This window comes from Oryx dammah, unplaced genomic scaffold (assembly GCF_014754425.2).
Source record: "Oryx dammah isolate SB20612 unplaced genomic scaffold, SCBI_Odam_1.1 HiC_scaffold_18, whole genome shotgun sequence".
Classification (NCBI taxonomy): Eukaryota; Metazoa; Chordata; class Mammalia; order Artiodactyla; family Bovidae; genus Oryx; species Oryx dammah.
In genome coordinates, this window is record NW_024070202.1 from 106,279,205 (window position 1) to 106,298,879 (window position 19,675).

General features: G+C 41.1%; 1 protein-coding gene across 1 annotated transcript; it reads left to right on the plus strand.

The window, feature by feature from the left end:
• Positions 1–3,330: 3,330 nt before the first annotated feature.
• Positions 3,331–4,437, plus strand: LOC120877576 (taste receptor type 2 member 39-like). The gene is given in 1 exon segment (XM_040259910.1): positions 3,331–4,437. A coding segment is annotated over 1 exon segment (1,062 nt). The 5' UTR covers positions 3,331–3,375.
• Positions 4,438–19,675: the final 15,238 nt, after the last annotated feature.

The window sequence follows — 19,675 nt, forward strand, 5'->3', positions numbered from 1 at the left end:
CACTGAGTAGAGCCAATTCCATTTCCAAATTTACTCAGTTTAAATCTTATTTTTTTAATACAGTAATGAGCAAAACAAATGATAAGAGTGGCATCAAACTCTTCAGAGAGTGTTTTCCATTATGCCTCATGCTCTTGGAAGCCTGGGTCAGCAGAAGAGGAAGAGAGTCCGTGACAAGAAAAAGTTTCTTGAAAACCAAATAGGAGGTACCAAGATGCTATAGACCTACTTATACAAGTGGATGGAAACAAGCAGGGTAGCAGTTGTTTATGACATTGTATTCAAGGGAAGCATTTAGAGTTCAGAAATAGAGGTTTAAAGATACAATGGTTAAACTCATAACAACTTGTCTAAAACTATTAATCAGGGCAGAAAACTTTCTGAAATTTTCTGCCTTGTTTTAAAAAGTCCTGGACCTCCTTGATGGTACAGTGAATAAGCTGGAGGAGGAAATGGCAATCCACTCCAGTATTCTTGCCTGGAGAATCCCATAGAGGAGCTTGGCAGGCTATAGTCCATGGGGTCACAAGAGTCGGAAATGACTTAGCGACTAAACCACCACCAACACCACTACCACCACAGTGGATAAGAATATGTCTGCCACTGCAAAAGACACAGTTTCAAGTCTTGATTCGGGAAGCTCCCACAGGCTGCAGAGAACCTCAGCCCATGTGCTGCAGCTACTAAAGCCCATGTGCCCAGAACCTGTGCTGCACAAGAGAAGCCCCTGCAATGAGAAGCCGCTGCAATGAGAAGCCCCTGCAATGAGAAGCCGCTGCAATGAGAAGCCCCTGCAATGAGAAGCCACTGCAATGAGAAGCCCCTGCAACGAGAAGCCCCTGCAAGAGAAGCCCCTGCAAAGAGAAGCCCCTGCAATGAGAAGCCCCTGCAAAGAGAAGCCCCTGCAATGAGAAGCCCCTGCACTGCAACTAGAAAGCACCACCCCTCCTCAACTAGAGAAAACCTGTGCACAGCGACAAAGTCGCAGAACAAGCAAAAATTAAAATTACAAATAAAGAAAGAAGTCCTGAGCAAAGAGAAAACTAAATATGATGAACATTTTCAGAGACATCTCACCCATCAACCTTCTCTTTACTAGAATTACTTTACTATTGTAGAGTTATGTACACTCATAAAAGTTAACTGATTCCGAGTTTAGAAGTCCATTTTATCATCCTGTGTACTGCGCTCACATTTTAAAATCAGAAACAACCTCCCCGAGATAAAACTTTTTCTTCACTTCTTTTGGTTTTAATATTCCAAAAACAGATTACATGACTTGGGGTGCTGTTTTCACCCCATGGTGATTTGCCTACCTTGTAAAGGAACAAGGAACTCTTCCTTCAACCCTCATTTTCCTAGTGATTTGTTTAAGATGAAAGGTAAACATGTGTTTGTGTGCATACAAGTGTGTGTGTGCAACCATTTGTAAATAAATAGATTTATTGTCTCTCAAGTCATTTATTGTGTAAAAACACTGGCCTCTGTAAAGAAACCGTCTCTCAAAATCAGTGTCCTCTGGCTTTATTATTCTAATATGGTGATTTATAATAAGAAATACACCGGTCTTTATCCCCTTTTCTGGCACAGAATTCCTACAACCCTTGGAATTTCCGAAGTGAGAAGATCAACAAAAATGTCTCTTGTTGGGCCTTCCCTGGTGGTCCAATGGCTAAGACTCCACGCTCCCAGTGTAGGGCACCTGGGATTGATCCCTGGTCAGAGAACTAGAATTCACACACTGCAACTCAAAAGAGATCCCGTCCCGTATGCTGCAACAAAGAAGACCCTAATGCCTGAAGGCCACAACAAAGACCCAGCACAGCCAAATAAATAAAAATATTTTTTAAAAACAGTCTTTTGCTATGTTACAAGGTGACTTTTGGAACATACCCCAAGAATGGGCACTGATTGCCAGGGGAACAAACTGTGAATACAAGGTTGGAAATTTCGGTCCCAATCTCTGGTTTCCAGGACAGGGAGAGAGGCTGGAGGTTGAACCAATCACCAGTGGTCAATGATCTCATCACTTGTGCCTCGGCAACGAACACCCCCATAACACCCCAAAATGACACGGTTCAAAGAGCTTTCAAGTTAGTAAACATACGAGGTGCTGGGGGATGTGGCACTCCAAAGAGGGCATGGAACTTCCGTGCCCCAGGTTCTCAGACTCACTGTTTGTGTCTCTTCCATCTGGATGTTCATCTATCATCATATCCTTTTATAATAAATTGGTAAATGTAAATAAGCTGTTTTCTTGAGTTCTATAAGCCACTTCAACAATTGAACCCCAAAAGGGGGCCATAACTCTACCTTAGAACCAATAGGACACAAGTATGGGTAACAACCTGGGCTTGGGACAGGCATCTGAAGTGAGGACAGTCTTCTGGGACTGAGTCCATAATCTGTGGATCTGACGTTATCTCCAGGTAGAGTGTGTCAGAACTGAGTTGAATTGTAGGACACCCAGCTGGTGTTGCAGAACTGTTTACTAAGGGGGGCGGGGAACCACACATGTGTAGTGACCAGAAGTGTCCAAAGCGTTCTGAGTAGTTAAAAATAATAATAATAAACCGACTCACAGGTGCGGTTTTTTTCAACTCAGTTATTCTTTCCTTAGGTAGTGAGGCCACCACAAAAGACCTTTAGGATGAAACGTCACAGTTAAGCCAACCCTGCATCTAGGCTTTGGTGCACACAGAAGGATCCACATGTGAGGGCAGTGTAACACAGGGGGAAGGAACAGGGTCTCTGGGGCCACATGACTTGGGTTTGAATCCCAGCTCTCCTTCTCTCTCTCCCTCTTTGACTTTGGATAAGTTAGTTTCCTGACCTGCAAAATGGAGAAAATAAAGGTACATTCTTCATAGGGCTGTTGTAAGGTTCAAATTTCATAATACCTATGAAAGCGTTTGGACAATGCCTAGCACATAAGAACTATATATAGAGAGAGATAGATATAGATATTTGAAGTTATTATTATTTTCAATCAGTTCTCTGAGGTAACAAGTGAAACAGTTAAACAGGGACTTGGTGAACAGATGGTTGACTTAACTGGAGCTATTAAGAAACACAGCTCTCAATTCTGTGTTCGTGATTTATAAAGGAGAGTCTTCTCAAGTTCTCCCCTGGGCCCCACGATTGAAATCACCCACCAGCGCATCCAAAAATACATGGGAGGTGACAGGAAACAAATCCTTCCATCATTTGCAGCTCCAGATTTAGACTTTTAAAATAAACAAATGATGTAGATTTGGAAATGATGCATCAACTGCTTCCTCTTGTGACATGACAAGTGGGAGCTATGACAGACCCGCACATCAAGTGCTAAGGAGACGTTTTCCTCCAGACATCGAAGAAGAGCAAACACTCAGGATGATCCAAACCTGCAGTTCCTCAGAAAAGGATCTGTCACCATCTCTTGTCACTTTGATGTTAATAATTATCGGCACGGAATGCATCCTTGGTATTCTCGCAAATGGGTTCATTGCAGTGATAAACACAGCTGAATGGATTCACAATAAGGTACTCTCCACCAGTGGCAAGATCCTGCTTTTCCTGGGTGTATCCAGAATAGTTCTACAAAGCTTCATGATGCTAGAACTTACCTTAAGCTCAACATTCCCACAGTTTTATAATGATGACATCATATATCACACATTCAGAGGATGTTTCATGTTCTTAAATCACTGCAGCCTCTGGTTTGCTGCCTGGCTCAGTGTCTTCTACTTCGTGAAGGTGGCGGATTTCTCCTACCCCCTTTTCCTCAAGCTGAAGTGGAGAATTTCCGGACTGATGCCCTGGCTTCTGCAGCTTTCAGTGTTTGTTTCCTTGGGCCAGAGTGTGCTCTTCTTCCAAAACATCTATACTATGAATTGTAACAATCTTTTTTCTCTCCCCTCCTTCAACTCCACTAAGAAAAAGTCCTTCGCGGAGGCCACTGTGATTAACCTGGTTCTTTTCCTTAACCTGGGGATCTTCATCCCTCTGATCGTGTTTATCCTGGCAGCCACCCTGCTGATCATCTCTCTCAAAAGACACATCTTCCACATGAAAAGCAATGCCACTGGCTCCAGAGACCCCAGCATGGAGGCTCACCTGGGGGCCATCAGAGCTATCAGCTACTTTCTCATTCTCTATATTTTCCAAGTACTCGCTCTCTTTCTCTACATGTCCAACTTCTTTGACATCAATAGTCCCTTGAATATTTTGTGCAAAATCATCATGGCTATCTACCCTGTGGCCCATTCCATTCTACTGATTCAGGACAACCCTGGACTGAAAAGAGCCTGGAAGAGGTTTCAGGCTCAAGTCCACCTTTATTTTAAAAAGTAGTCTCTAAGATTCACACTCAAAGCACCTGCCCCAACCAGCTCTGCCTTTTCCTCAACTAGACCGCTCTCTTCCTACCTTCTTTCTTCCCCAGACCTGATCTGATCTTTTCACTTGGTGTGTTTTTGGTATTGGCGGTAGATCTTCATTTCTCTCTTTTGCTTCATGGGCACAATCTTAGTGATGCTTGACAAATTCTTCACCCGAGTCTTCCATTTCTACCCCACCCTCTTTATCTGAAGCAGTGACTGTGGACACTGGCCACACATCAGAATCTCTAGAGGAAATTGTTTTTTAATACCAGTGTCCAGGCTGGCCCCAAATCAATGAAGTCAAGATTTCCAGGGCTGGAACTTGGACAGTTTGTTCAGTTCTCCAGGTGATTCTGATGAGCCTGAGTTGATGCAGCCACCAAAATATAGCAAGGCTTTACAGCTTGAACTTCTGGCAACTTCTCTCCTTCCCCGTCCACATGTCTTTTAAACAGATTCAGATTATTCAGGAAGCTTTCTGAGTAACATCTGGAAATGCATTTTCTCTCCATCCTCTAAAAACATAATTGAGTAATCTGGAATATTTATCAAAATTAATGAACTGTGATGTTGGAGAAGACTCTTGAGAGTCCCTTGGACTGCAAGGAGATCAAACCAGTCAATCCTAAAGGAAATCAGTCCTGAATATTCATTGGAAGCACTGATCCTGAAGCTGAAGCTCCAATACTTTGGCCACCTGATGTAAACAGCTGACTCACTGGAAAAGACCCTGATGTTAGGAAAGATTGAAGGCAGGAGGAGAAGGGGATTACAGAGGATGAGATGGTTGGATGGCATCACCAGCTTGACGGACATGAGTTTGAGCAAGCTCCAGGAATGGGTGATGGACAAGGAAGCCTAGTATGCTGCAGTCCATGGGGTCGCAGAGTCAGATACAACTGAGTGACTAAACTGAACTGAACTGAACTGAATCAGAATTAATAATACAAAAAATACCTTTCAGGGCTGCACTGGTAGCTCAGTGGTAAAAATTCTGCCTGCCAATGCAGGAGACCCAGATTCAATCCCTGGGCCGAGAAGATCCCCCATAGAAGGAAATGGCAACCCACTCCAGTATTTTTGCTTGGGAAATCCCATAGACAGGAGCCTGGCAGGCTATAGTCCATGGCATCACAAAACAGACACGACTTAGCAATTAAACAACAAAATACCTTTCAACCTAAAAATTATTGTCTAAGAACTTTCCCCAAAGATTTGGTCATATAATACAAGTGAAGAAATATTTGCAGGAAGATTATCACTGTAGGACTATTCATCAATGAGAAAAATCATACCTCTGAAAAGTATACGCATGCATTTTTAAAATGAGACAGATGACTGTGTCATGAAATGAAAATATCGCCAATATATTGTTAAGTTCAAAACGCAAGCAGATATTTTATGATTTCATTTATGTGTTTTAATGGAGTATAATGCTTCCTGTATATATATGTATATATAATGTTTCTAGAAGGATGTACCAAAAATGATTTAACATACGATTTCTGAATAGTGACATCGGGTGTCTGGGGATAATGAAACATTTGCACTCAATTTTAACCTTTTTCCATTGTTTGAACTACTTAGAACTTGTATGCACTAATTTTAAAATTATAAGATTTATGTTGTTTCTTTAATTTCAAGGGCTAATTTCAAGGATAAAGAATCCACCTGCAAAGTTCAATTCCTCAGTTCAATTCCTGGGTTGAGACGATCTGCTGAAGAAGGGATAGGCTACCCGCTCCAGTATTCTTGGGCTTCCCTGGTGACTCAGCTGGTAAAGAATCCACCTGCAATGTGGGAGACCTGGGTTCGATCCCTGGGTTGGAAAGATTCCCCTGGAGAAGGGAAAAGCTATCCACTCCAGGATTCTGGCCTGAGAATTCCATGGACTGTATAGTCTAAGGGGTCACATAGTTGGACAGGACTGAGTGACTTTCACTTTCACTTTAATTACAAAGAGAACTAGGTAAGGGAGAAGCGTTATTTGGGAAAGAACTATTTATCTTAATTAGTTAATTGAACCTCTGTTTATTTTTATTAAAAACACAGACCTCAATAATGATAAACTAAAAATCTCCACTCCTATCACTCCCTCCTATTCTTCATTTTATTAGCTCAAGGGCTCCTATGGAGAGTCACCAGCTTTCAATCCACAGACATGGCTAGGTTCTCTGTCCTGCTATTGCCGCCCCCCCTTCACTTTCCTTCATATCAGTTTGGATTACTGGTTAATCATACCCACATCCTTAAAAATGTTTTCAGCATTTACAGATGAAATGAAATGATATCTGAGATTTGCTTTGAGATAATTTAGCAGAGGATAAAGGAGTAAAGAGTTTGTTAAGTTTTTTCAAACAAGGGCTCAGGTACATGGTGGTTTTTTATACCAGTCTATTTCAGGGTGTGTTTGAAATTTTCCCTAATATTCTTGTATAAATGAATTATAAAACCTTATTACACACTTTTAATTTCCTGGTCCCTGTTTGCCATCATGCGTCTTCATCCCCATCATGTGGAACAATGGCACATCTAGGTGAACCTGACTGTTTAACATCCCACATTTACTTCTGAGCAGCCTGGGATTGCTTTAGATATCACCAGATAAAGTTACATTTCTATAGATTCATGCTCTTCGGCCTCAAGTGAGTAACATCATTGGGCATTTCCACTTGTAGTTCCCTAAAGCTCAACATTCAGAAAACGAAGATCATGGCAGCCGGTCCCATCACTTCATGGGAAATAGATGGGGAAACAGTGGAAACAGTGTCAGACTTTATTTTGGGGGGCTCCAAAATCACTGCAGATGGTGACTGCAGCCATGAAATTAAAAGACGCTTACTCCTTGGAAGAAAAGTTATGACCAACCTACATAGCTTATTCAAAAGCAGAGACATTACTTTGCCAACAAAGATCCGTCTAGGCAAGGCTATGGTTTTTCCATTGGTCATTTATGGATGTGAGAGTTGGACTGTGAAGAAAGCTGAGTGCCGAAGAATTGATGCTTTTGAACTGTGGTGTTGGAGAAGACTCTTGAGAGTCCCTTGGACTGAAAGGAGATCCAACCAGTCCATTCTGAAGGAGATCAGCCCTGGGTGTTCTTTGGAAGGAATGATGCTGAAGGTGACACTCCAGTACTTTGGCCACCTCATGTGAAGAGTTGACTCATTGGAAAAGACTCTGATGCTGGGAGGGATTGGGGGCAGGAGGAGAAGGGGACGACAGAGGATGAGATGGCTGAATGGCATTACTGACTCGATGGACGTGAGTCTGAGTGAACTCCGGGAGTTGGTGATGGACAGGGAGGCCTGGCGTGCTGCAATTCATGGGATCGCAAAGAGTCGGACACAACTGAGCGACTGAACTGAAAGAGGTCTCCATTAACTACTCACAGTGATTAGCTCATTTCTTTTCCTTAGTCCTGAACATCCAGTCTGCCATCTCTCTGTCTTATTTTCATCTGATGAAGTTGCATTTACATTTTTTTTGATAGAAGGAAGTCATTAGGAAGTCATTCCTTCACCTTCCCCTTAGCAAATCTATAGAACTACAAATTTTCTCCTGCATTCTTAATGTTTCAATAGAAAGAATGTCCCTTTGTGAACTTAGATACAGAGAACAAATTGGTGGTTGCATGAAATGGGGAAGGTAGGGTGAGAAAAATGGGTGAACTGGAGTTTTTTTAAGTTTAAATAAAATTTAAAATTATTTAGATAAATAAATCCAGGCAAAAGGAGATATTAATAAGTAGATCATAATCACAAATTTCTATGCAGTATTCAAAATTCTAAGAGCTATTTTTCAATGTCCAATTTCAAAATATGCATGTTGAACATATGAGTACATTTCTGTTCAACATATAATTAGTAGTGAAATTTCACAGTTGGAGAACATGTATATCTTCAGCTTTTACAGATAACACTCCCAAACTGTTTCCCAATCAAGTTCATTGCATTTTCATACACAGTGAACCACTACATAGTACTGGAAGAAATTCAGATAAATCACAAAAATGAAATCTCATAAACACAGATGCAAAAGAGGATAGTTATTACTTTGCATTTTTAACAATGTAAGCACTACCAAAACTACTCTTTGCAATGTTAAGACAGGATATGTGGGGTGGTTATTGTCTGGAAAGAAGTAAAGGGGGACTTCTGGGTGTTAATACTATGGTAATATTTTGTTTCATGATCTGGGTGCAGTTTACATATTTTTAGCTTGTGAAAATTAATTTTGGAGCGCTAATTCTATGGAAGGACTGATGTTGAAGCTGAAACTCCAATACTTTGGCCACCTGACTTGAAGAGCTGACTCATTAGAAAAGACCCTGATGCTGGGAAAGATTGAAGGCAAGAGGAGAAGGGGATGACAGAGGATGAGATGGTTGGATGGCATCATTGACTCAATGGACATGAGTTTGGGTAAACTCCGGGAGTTGGGATGGATAGGGAGACCTGGAATGCTGTGGTCCATGGGGTCGCAAAGAGTCGGACACAACTGAGCAACTGAATTGAACTGAACTGAATACCATGGTTATATTTTGTTTCATGATCTGGGTGCAAGTTACATGTTTTTAGTTGTGAAAATTGCTTATTTTTAGTTTGAGTTACAATGCAGCTTCAATAAAGAGTTTAAAAAATTAAGTGGCTGTAAATGTATTTGTATATTCGTGTATAAACACTTCAATTAAAAGTTTTTTAAAATCCTAAATAAAAAATTAAAAAGTAAACAGGATGAATGAGATGTGGTAGTGGTAGTAGTAGTAGATCAGTTAGATCAATTAAATCATTAGACCTAGCCATGAAGGGTCTGTGTGAGTAAATAAAATTTTTTAAAAAGTAATTTTAAAAATTATAAACCCAAGAAGTTAGAAAAATGATTACAAAATAAATCTAAGCAAACCAGAAAGAAAGCACAATTTATAAACATAGTTCATTAAATGTTCATTTCATGAAAGATCAAAAGGGGAGGATTATAAATGAATATAAGAATTGGTTCACTGAGAAAAAGAACAAAATTAGTAGTGCTAACTTTAGTTGAGACAGGCATAAACACAAAATTTTTTAAAAAGGAAAAGTTACCACAAATTGGAAAAACTGCAATATTCTTAAGAATCTGTCTTCTTCAACTTTAACAAGAGTCTGAAAACCAGGTTAAGATAGATGTTTCTAGAAAACCTGTAGTTTACTAAAATTGACCCCAACAGAGGTAGAAAATACAAACAGAATTAGTCATTGTAGTTGAACTACAGAAAGTTGTCAAGACCACTGCCTCAAAGCACTGAGAATAGTTTCCACAGGGAATTTTTAAAAGCAGATAATGTTAAGGCTGTGTAATTTTTTCACAGCATAAACATTAAGAGAATCTTCCAAATTTGTTTCATAAAATCAATATAATTTTAATATCAAAACAATAAAAATTGTCAGAAAACTACAGACCAATCTCACTTACCAATTTATCAAAGACTTAATATTAAAAAAAATTAAATACTAGAAGAAAAGCTTGGAGACTTCAAAATTAACTTTGGAATTGGGGAAGACCTTTCTAAAACATTAAAAGAAAAATAAACCAGAAAAGTTTGTTAAACATGATTACATACAATGAAAAGATTCTACATGGCAAAACGTACCACAAGCAAAGTTAAAGACAAATAAACTGGAAAATGATATTTCTTGCTCACATCCTAAAAGAGGGTAATTTTGCAACTTTTTAAAGTTTTTTTTTTTAATTTTTAAATGGAGGATAATTGCTTTACAATATTGTGTTACGTTTCTGCTCTACATTAACATGAATCAGCCTTAGGTATACATACGTCCCTCCCTCTAGAACCTCCCTCTCTCCTCCCACCAAATCCCACCCGTCTAGGTTGTCACAGAGCACCAGGGTTGAGCTCCCTACATCATACAGCAAATTCCCATTGGCTATCTATTTTACATATGATAATATATATGTTTCAATGATACTTTTTCAATTAGACATTAAGAATCTTTGTGGGGCCAGGGCTTATTTTGTTTTGGTTTGTTTTGTGGTCAACATCACATGGCATGTGAGATCTCAGTTTCCAACCAGAGGTTGAACCTAGGCCATGGTAGTAAAAGCCCAGACTCCTAATGACTAGGCTACCAAGGAACTCCCTAATTTTGCTAATATATAAAGACTTCATACAAATCAATAAGACCAATTACTAAATTCAAACATTGGGAAAGAATATGAACTGGAAGCTACAGAAAATGAAATAAACATGGCTCTTTAAAAATTAAAAGTTGATTAACGCACAAAAGACTCGTTCAAAATTGGGAAAGGAGTACATCAAGGCTATATATTGTCACCTTGTTTATTTAACTTATATGCAGAGAACATCATGCAAAATGCTGGACTGGATGAAGCACAAGCTGGAATCAAGACTGCCAGGAGAAATATCTATAATCTCAGATATGCAGACGACACCACCCTTATGGCAGAAAGAGAAAAGGAACTAAGAGCCTCTTGATGAAGGTGAAAGAGGAGAATGAAAAAGCTGGTTTAAAACTCAACATTCAAAAAACAAAGATCATGGCATCAGGTCCTATCACTTCACAGCAAAGAGAAAGAGAAACAATGGAAACAGTGACAAACTTTATTTTCTTGGGCGCCAAAACCACTGTAGATGAAGCTGAAGCCATGAAATTAAAAGGTGCTGGTGCACGGGGATGATCCAGAGAGATGATATGGGGTGGGAGGTGGGAGGGGTGTTCAGGATTGGGAACTCATGTACACCCGTGGCTGATTCATGTCAATGTACGGCAAAACCAATACAGTATTGTAAAGCAAAATAAAGTAAAAATAAAAATTAAAAAAAAAAAGATGCTTCCTCCTTATGAGAGAGCTAACTCTTAGGTAGGTTGATAAGGAGACCAGGGCCCTTGAGGCAGAGAAAGGGATAAACACTTTCTTTCTACATTGCTTTGTCTTGGTCACATAAGACATTTTTTCTTAAACTCTGAGTTGTTATGAGAACAATCTTTAAGACTAACTAAAGAGCTGACTTAAAACTCAACATTCAAAAACCAAAGATCATGGCATCCAGTCCCATCATTTTATAGCAACTAGATGGAGAAACAATGGAAACAGTGATAGACTTACTTGGGCTCTAAAATCACTGTAGTGGTGACTGCTGCCATGAAATTAAAAGACACTTGCTCCCTGGAAGAAAAGCTATGACAAACCTAGACAGCATATTAAAAACCAGAGACATTACTTTACTGACAAAGGTCCATCTAGTCAAAGCTATGGTTTTTCCAGTAATCATGTGTGGATGTGAGAGTTGGACCATAAAGAAAGTTGAGTGCTGAAGAATTGATGCTTTTGAACTGTGGTGTTGGAGAGGAGTCTTGAGAGTCCCTTGGACTGCAAGGAGCTCAAGAGAGTCAATTCTAAAGGAAACCAGTCCTGAATATTTGTTAGAAGGACTGAGGCTGAAACTGAAGCTCCAATACTTTGACCATGTGATGCAAAGAGCTGACCCATTAGAAAAGACCCTGATGCTGGGAAAGATTGAAGGCAGGAGGAGAAGGGGATTACAAAGGATGAGATGGTTGCATGGCATCACCAACTCAATCCACATGAGTTTGAGCAAATTCTGGTAAATGGTGAAGGACAGGGAAAGCCCGGCATGCAGCATTTCATGGGGTCACAAAGAGTCGGACACGACTGAGCGACTGAACAACAATGCACAAATGTATAGCAATTAAAACTGTGAATCACTCATTATCCTTCCACCCAGAGACAACTTTTGCTAATATTTTTAAATGTATTTATGTGTGGTTGAACAAAATTGGATTGATACTGAATATACATTTTAATACACTGTCTAGGCCTGTCATAGCTTTTCTTCCGAGAAGCAAGCGTCTTTTAATTTCATGGCTACTGTCACCATCCACAGTGCTTTTGGAGTCCAGGAAAATAAAGTCTGTCATTTTTTCCATTTTCCCCCATCTATTTGCCATGAAGTGATGGGACCAGGTGCCATGATCTTAGTTTTCTGAATGTCAAGTTTTAAGCTTTATCAAGACTCTTTAGTTCCTCTTGACTTTCTACCATTAAAGTGGTATCATCTGCATATCTGAGGTTGTTGATATTTTTCCTGGCAATCTTGATTCCAGCTTGTCATTCATCCAGGCTGGCATTTCTTATGTCTCATCTCTTATGTCTCCTGCATTGGTAGGCAGGTTCTTTACCACTAGCTCCACCTGGGACTTCCTGGGGGTTTCCCTGGTAGCTCAGTCAGTAAAGAAACTGCCTGCAATGCAGGAGACCTGGGTTCAGTCCCTGGGTCAGGAAGATCCGCTGGAGAAGAGAATGGGAACCCACTCCAGTATTCTTGCCTGGAGAATCCCATGGACAGAGGAGCCTGGCAGACTACATACAGTCCATGGGGTTGCAAGAGTCGGACATAACTGAGCAACTAAACCACCACACCACACCACCACCTGGGAAGCCCTATGTGGAGTTTGCTTATCTGAGTGAAAACTATTGCCTGCCATGCCAGTAAACAAAGGGTGTTGCAGCCAGCAAGCCATCACATTATGGTCACTCCAATGGTGAGCCCTAAGGGCACTCAGGATGGAAACACAAAGTCCACCATAAAAGTATTAGACACTGCAACCACCGTCCAACAATGCACCCTGAGAAAACTCAGGCTGAGAAAGCACAGGATACTGGCCCCAGATAGCTGAGGTACCTGTCAGAAGAATGATTTCAGTGAACCCAGACTCCTGCATATTCATAGAAAAGTGTTAAATTTCTTAACTTGAGATATCTGTTTTTCTTTAATTAACAGTAATCTTTTGATGTTCCGACCTTTTTTTGTTGAAAGCACTGCTATATACCCTGGGCTCTCTCACCATCTCTTAGAAGCAGTCTTTCCGAGTTAAGCTGTGTCCCAGGCTTAAGTCTTCAGTTTTGCTGCTGAATAAAACATAACTCTCAACTTTTTTTTAAAGTTTTTTTAAAAATAATTTTATTTATTTACTTATTCATTGGCCGTGCTGGGTCTTCACTGATGAGTGGGCTTTTCTCTAGTTGCAGTGAGTGGGGCTCCTCTCTAGCTGCTGTGCACGGGCTTCTCGTTGCAGTGGCTTCTCCTGTTGCTAAACACGGGCTCCAGGTGTGCAGGCTTCAGTAGTTGTGGCTCCCAGCCTTTAGAGTACAGGATCAATAGTTGTGGTGCACAGGCTTAGTTGCTCTGCAGTGAGAGAGTCAATTTCTAGGTAGGTTGATAAGAAGTGAGGGGTCCCTGAGGAGGAGAAAGGGGTCTGGGGCTCTTGAGGAGGAGACAGGGGTCTGGAGTTGTCAAGGAGAAGAAAAGGACAAATTTTTCTTTTTCTTTAAGCCCAGAGCTGATGATTATACACCAAAGCAACTCAGCTTAAACTCTGTACTAAGGATTATATAACAACAAGGTATCCTGCTGAGGACATGTTTCTCCTTCTTGAGAACCTTCTGACTAATCCTGTCATCTTAAAATGTACATTATGGGAGTGGGTCTGGTGAGACCTTTCAATTGTTAGTTCTATTCTTGTTACTTTGAGACGTATGTTGTAAGAATGGGTCTAGTAAAAGTATATAAGGCCTTGATAAGACTAGTGAGGGGGGCACTCTCCCCCTTCTGATGTCTCTGTCAGAAGCTTTCTCCGTCGCCCTTCTTATTTTAATAAAACTCTGCTACACAAAAGCTCTTGAGTGATCAAGCCTAGCCCCTGGTCCCGAAGCTTAATCTTCTTCGGGGATCACTAATCTGACACCATTCACTGTAAGCTATCAGCAGCACGTGGGATCTTCCAGGACCTTCCAGGTTCCAGGATGGAACCTGTGTCTCTTGCACTGGCAGGCAGATTCTTTACCACTGAGCCACTGAGGAAGCCCAACTCTCATCTTTTAGGCTATGGACTTTTTTCAGTTGACACTTATAAATCTAAAATGGAAAACATCTCTCTGAGTCCTTTCTTTTCTATATAAACAAAAAAGTTTCTAATTTACCATCACTGTCAATATGACAAGCCCTAGAAAGCAGCTCTCATTTCCAGAACATTTGTGATAAAGGATCATGCCCCATATCATGTGCTTTTTTTAACAGAAAGAATTTCTTTTACTCAGCACTTGAGCAAGGGTAACCTACAGTCAAATTAAAAAGGACAGACAGAGATATGTGTAAAAAACTAGAGAAAAAATCAACTGAAAACAAAATCTGAGGAAACAGTAATTAAGGGTGCTCAAAGAAGAAAACTGGGTTGACTCTTTAAAAATTGGATTCAGTTCAGTTCAGTCACTCAGCCGTGTCCGACTCTGCAACCCCATGAATCGCAGTCCGCCAGGCCTCCCTGTCCATCACCAACTCCCGGAGTTCACTCAGACTCATGTCCATTGAGTCAGTGATGCCATCCAGCCATCTCATCCTCTGTCGTCCCATTCTCCTCCTGCCCCCAATCCCTCCCAGCATCAGAGTCTTTTCCAATGAGTCAACTCTTCGCATGAGGTGGCCAAAGTACCAGAGTTTCAGCTTTAGCATTATTCCCTCCAAAGAAATCCCAGGGCTGATCTCCTTCAGAATGGACTGGTTGGATCTCCTTGTAGTCCAAGGGACTCTCAAGAGTCTTCTCCAACACCACAGCTCAAAAGCATCAATTCTTCGGCACTCAGCTTTCTTCACAGTCCAACTTTCACATCCATATATGACCACTGGAAAAACCATAGCCTTGACTAGAATGACCTTTGTTGGCAAAGTAATGTCTCTGCTTTTGAATATGCTATCTAGGTTGGTCATAACTTTTCTTCCAAGGAGTAAGTGTCTTTTAATTTCATGGCTGCAATCACCATTTGCAGTTTGGAGACAAAAAAAAAAAAAATAGAGTCTGACACTGTTTCTACTCTTTCCCCATCTATTTCCCATGAAGTGATGGGACCAGATGCCATGATCTTCGTTTTCTGAAAGTTGAGCTTTAAGTCAACTTTTTCACTCTCCTCTTTTACTTTCATCAAGAGGCTCTTTAGTTCCTCTTCACTTTCTGCCATAAGGGTGGTGTCATCTGCATATCTGAGGTTATTGATATTTCTCCCTGCAGTCTTGATTCCAGCTTGTGCTTCTTCCAGCCCAGCTTTTCTCATGATGTACTCTGCATAGAAGTTAAATAAGCAGGGTGACAATATACATCCTTGATGTACTCCTTTTCCTATTTGGAACCAGTCTGTTGTTCCATGTCCAGTTCTAACTGTTGCTTCCTGACCTGCATATAGGTTTCTCAAGAGGCAGGTCAGGTGGTCTGGTATTCCCATCTCTTTTAGAATTTTCCACAGTTTCTTGTGATCCACACAGTCAAAGGCTTTGGCATAGGCAATAAAGCAGAAATAGATGCTTTTCTGGAACTCTCTTGCTTTTTTGATGATCCAGCGGATGTTGGCAATTTGATCTCTGGTTCCTCTGCCTTTTCTAAAACCAGCTGGAACATCTGGAAGTTCACAGTTCACATATTGCTGAAGCCTGGCTTGGAGAATTTTGAGCATTACTTTACTTAGCATGTGAGATGAGTGCAATTGTGCAGTAGTTTGAGTTTTCTTTAGCATTGCCTTTCTTTGGGATTGGAATGAAAACGGACCTTTTCCAGTCCTGTGGCCACTGCTGTTTTCCAAATTTGCTGGCATATTGAGTGCAGCACTTTCACAGCGTCATCTTTCAGGATTTGAAAAAGCTCCACTGGAATTCCATCACCTCCACTAGCTTTGTTCGCAGTGATGTTTTCTAAGGCCCACTTGACTTCACATTCCAGGATGTCTGGCTCTAGATGAGTGATCACACCATTGTGATTATCTTGGTCGTGAAGATCTTTTTTGTACAGTTCTCCTGTGTACTCTTGCCACCTCATATTAATATCTTCTGCTTCAGTTGGTTCATATCATTTCTGCCCTTTATCAAGCCTATCTTTGGCTGAAATGTTCCCTCAGTATCTCTAATTTTCTTGAAGAGATCTCTAGTCTTTCTCATTCTGTTGTTTTCCTCTATTTCTTTGCATTGATCACTGAGGAAGGCTTTCTTATCTCTCCTTGCTATTCTTTACAACTCTGCATTCAGATGCTTATATCTTTCCTTTTCTCCTTTGCTTTTTGCTTCTCTTCTTTTCACAGCTATTTGTAAGGCCTCCTCAGACAGCCATTTTGCTTTTTTGCATTTCTTTTCCATGGGGATGGTCTTGATCCCTCTCTCCTATACAATGTCACAAACCTCATTCCATAGTTCATCAGGCACTCTATCTATCAGATCTAGGCCCTTAAATCTATTTCTCACTTCCACTGTATAATCATAAGGGATTTTATTGAGGTCATACCTGAATGGTCTAGTGGTTTTCCCTACTTTCTTCAATTTAAGTCTGAATTTGTTAATAAGGAGTTCATGATCTGAGCCACAGTCAGCTCCCGGTCTTGTTTTTGCTAACTGTATAGAGTTTCTCCATCTTTGGCCGCAAAGAATATCATCAATCTGATTTTGGTGTTGACCATCTGGTGATGTCCATGTGTAGAGTCTTCTCCTGTGTTACTGGAAGAGGGTGTTTGCTATGACCAGTGCATTTTCTTGGCAAAACTCTATTAGTCTTTGCCCTGCTTCATTCTGCATTCCAAGGCCAAATTTGCCTGTTACTCCAGGTGTTTCTTGACTTCCTACTTTTGCATTCCAGTCCCCTATGATGAAAAGGACATCTTTTTTGGGTGTTAGTTCTAAAAGGTCTTGTAGGTCTTCATAAAACCATTCAACTTCAGCTTCTTCAGCATTACTGGTTGGGGCATAGACTTGGATTACCATGATTTTGAATGGTTTGCCTTGGAGATGAACAAAGATCATTCTGTCGTTTTTGAAACTGCATCTAAATACTGCATTTCGGACTCTTTTGCTGACCATGATGGCTACTCCATTTCTTCTGAGGGATTCCTGTCCGCAGTAGTAGATATAATGGTCATCTGAGTTAAATTCACCCATTCCAGTCCATTTTAGTTCGCTGATTCCTAGAATGTCGACGTTCACTCTTGCCATCTCTTGTTTGATCACTTCCAATTTGCCTTGATTCGTGGACCTAACATTCCAGGTTCCTATGTAATATTGCTCTTTACAGCATCGCACCTTGCTTCTATCAGCAGTCACAGCCACAGCTGGGTATTGTTTTTGCTTTGGCTCCATCCCTTCATTCTTTCTGGAGTTATTTCTCCACTGATCTCCAGTAGCATATTGGGCACCTACCGACCTGGGGAGTTCCTCTTTCAGTATCCTATCATTTTGCCTTTTCATACTGTTCATGGGGTTCTCAAGGCAAGAATACTGAAGTGGTTTGCCATTCCCTTCTCCAGTGGACCACATTCTGTCAGACCTCTCCACCATGACCCAACCGTCTTGGGTGGCCCCACAGGGCATGGCTTAGTTTCATTGAGTTAGACAGGGCTGTGGTCCATGTGATCAGATTGACTGCTGCTGCTGCTGCTGCTCCTAAGTCACTACAGTCATGCCCGACTCTGTGCAACCCCATAGACAGCAACCCACCAGGCTCCCCCGTCCCTGAGATTCTCCAAACAAGAATACTGGAGTAGGTTGCCATTTCCTTCTATGCATGAAAGTACAAAGTGAAGTTGCTCAGTCATGTCTGATTTCTAGTGACCCCATGGACTGCAGCCCACCACGATCCTCCCTCCATGGGATTTTCTAGGCAAGAGTACTGGAGTGGGTTGCCATTTGACTAGTTTTCTGTGATTATGGTTTCAGTGTTTCTGCCCTCTCGAAACACCTACCGTTTTACTTGGGTTTCTCTTACCGTGGACATGGGATATCTCTTCACAGCCGCTCCAGCAGAGCACAGCCACTGCTCCTTACCTTGGACGAGGGGTATCTCCTCACAGCCACCCCTCCTGACCTTGAACGTGGAGTAACTCCTCTCCGCCCTCCTGGGCCCACGTAGCCGCCACTCCTCGAGCGTGGGGTAGCTCCTCTCAGCCGCCGCCCCTGACCTTGAGTGAGGGGTAGCTCCTCTCGGCCATGCTTCTGCACGGTCCCTCACAGCTGGCAGTTAGCAGCAGTAGTAGCAACAATGACAACAAAATACCGACAAGTGTGGAAAGTATAAGGAATAGTAAAAATAGCCGGTTTATCCTTGATCAAACAGTTAACCTTTCTAAATTTTAACTTCAGGAAGATCCTTGGAGAAGGAAATGGCTACCCACTCCTTGCCTGAGAAATCCCATGGACAGAGGAGCGTAACGGGCTACAGTCCATGGGATCATAGAGTCGGACATGACTGAGCAACTAAACAAGGCTAGGAACGTATAAAATAAGAGGGATAATAATGCTGATTTTACAAAGGAGTCCAGAACAATAATTAAGATAATTTATACATGGTAAATGAATGATACAAGACAGCCATTTTGTTATTTTTTTATAAAGTCACATCTGGGGTTGCAACTAAGTTAAATCCCCAATCTCCAGAGTTTCCAAGATAAATTCACCAAATAAAACTTATGCCACCTTCTCTTCCTGTTTTGCAAAGAACTAGGTTAAATTACTTCTGAAATAGAGGCACTATTTCTTTTTCATGTCAGGTAAAAGCAGAGACTTTTCCCAAGGGTCCCATTTTCTGAACTTCAATAGCCATGGACGTGTAAGAAGAGAAAAATAAAAGTAAAGAGCAAAATCAATAAAGACCTTGAAACTCTCAAGCCATTAAAGAAATGCTACAGATCACTCAAATCTATTCAGAGCAGGTCTGAACTTGAGACTGAGTCATTGCTCATGACCTAGAATGGAAAGAGTCACTCTCCTGAGAGAAAAAAGGGTGAACTACCCTCCCCCCTTTCATAACCAGTCTAGAGGACCATCTATAAACATGGACACTGCAGGCATTTCCTCGCTGGGCCGAAGACTCGGCTGCACTGGCTAGCATTCCTGACACGTGCCGTCCCTAAAAGCTATCAGTAAGTAACACGACATTTTGTTGACACCATGAAAGTGTCCAGGAAGGAACATGACTGGACCATGTTACTATCAGTTAGATGTGATTGTCCCCTTTTTTCCCTCCAGATGTAGCTCCCTCAAAGTCTTTCATCCTCTTATTCCGTTCTCGACAGATGGTTTCTAACCCTGACTCACATTTGTCATCATTGGAAATTCTTTCACTGAATGTCTTTGGTATATCCATCAATTGTTTCCTAGATCTCATGTCTCACTCTTTTTCTAATTGAAATATATTTGACATATAACATTGTGTCAACTTAAGATGTACATGTTAACTTGATACATTTAT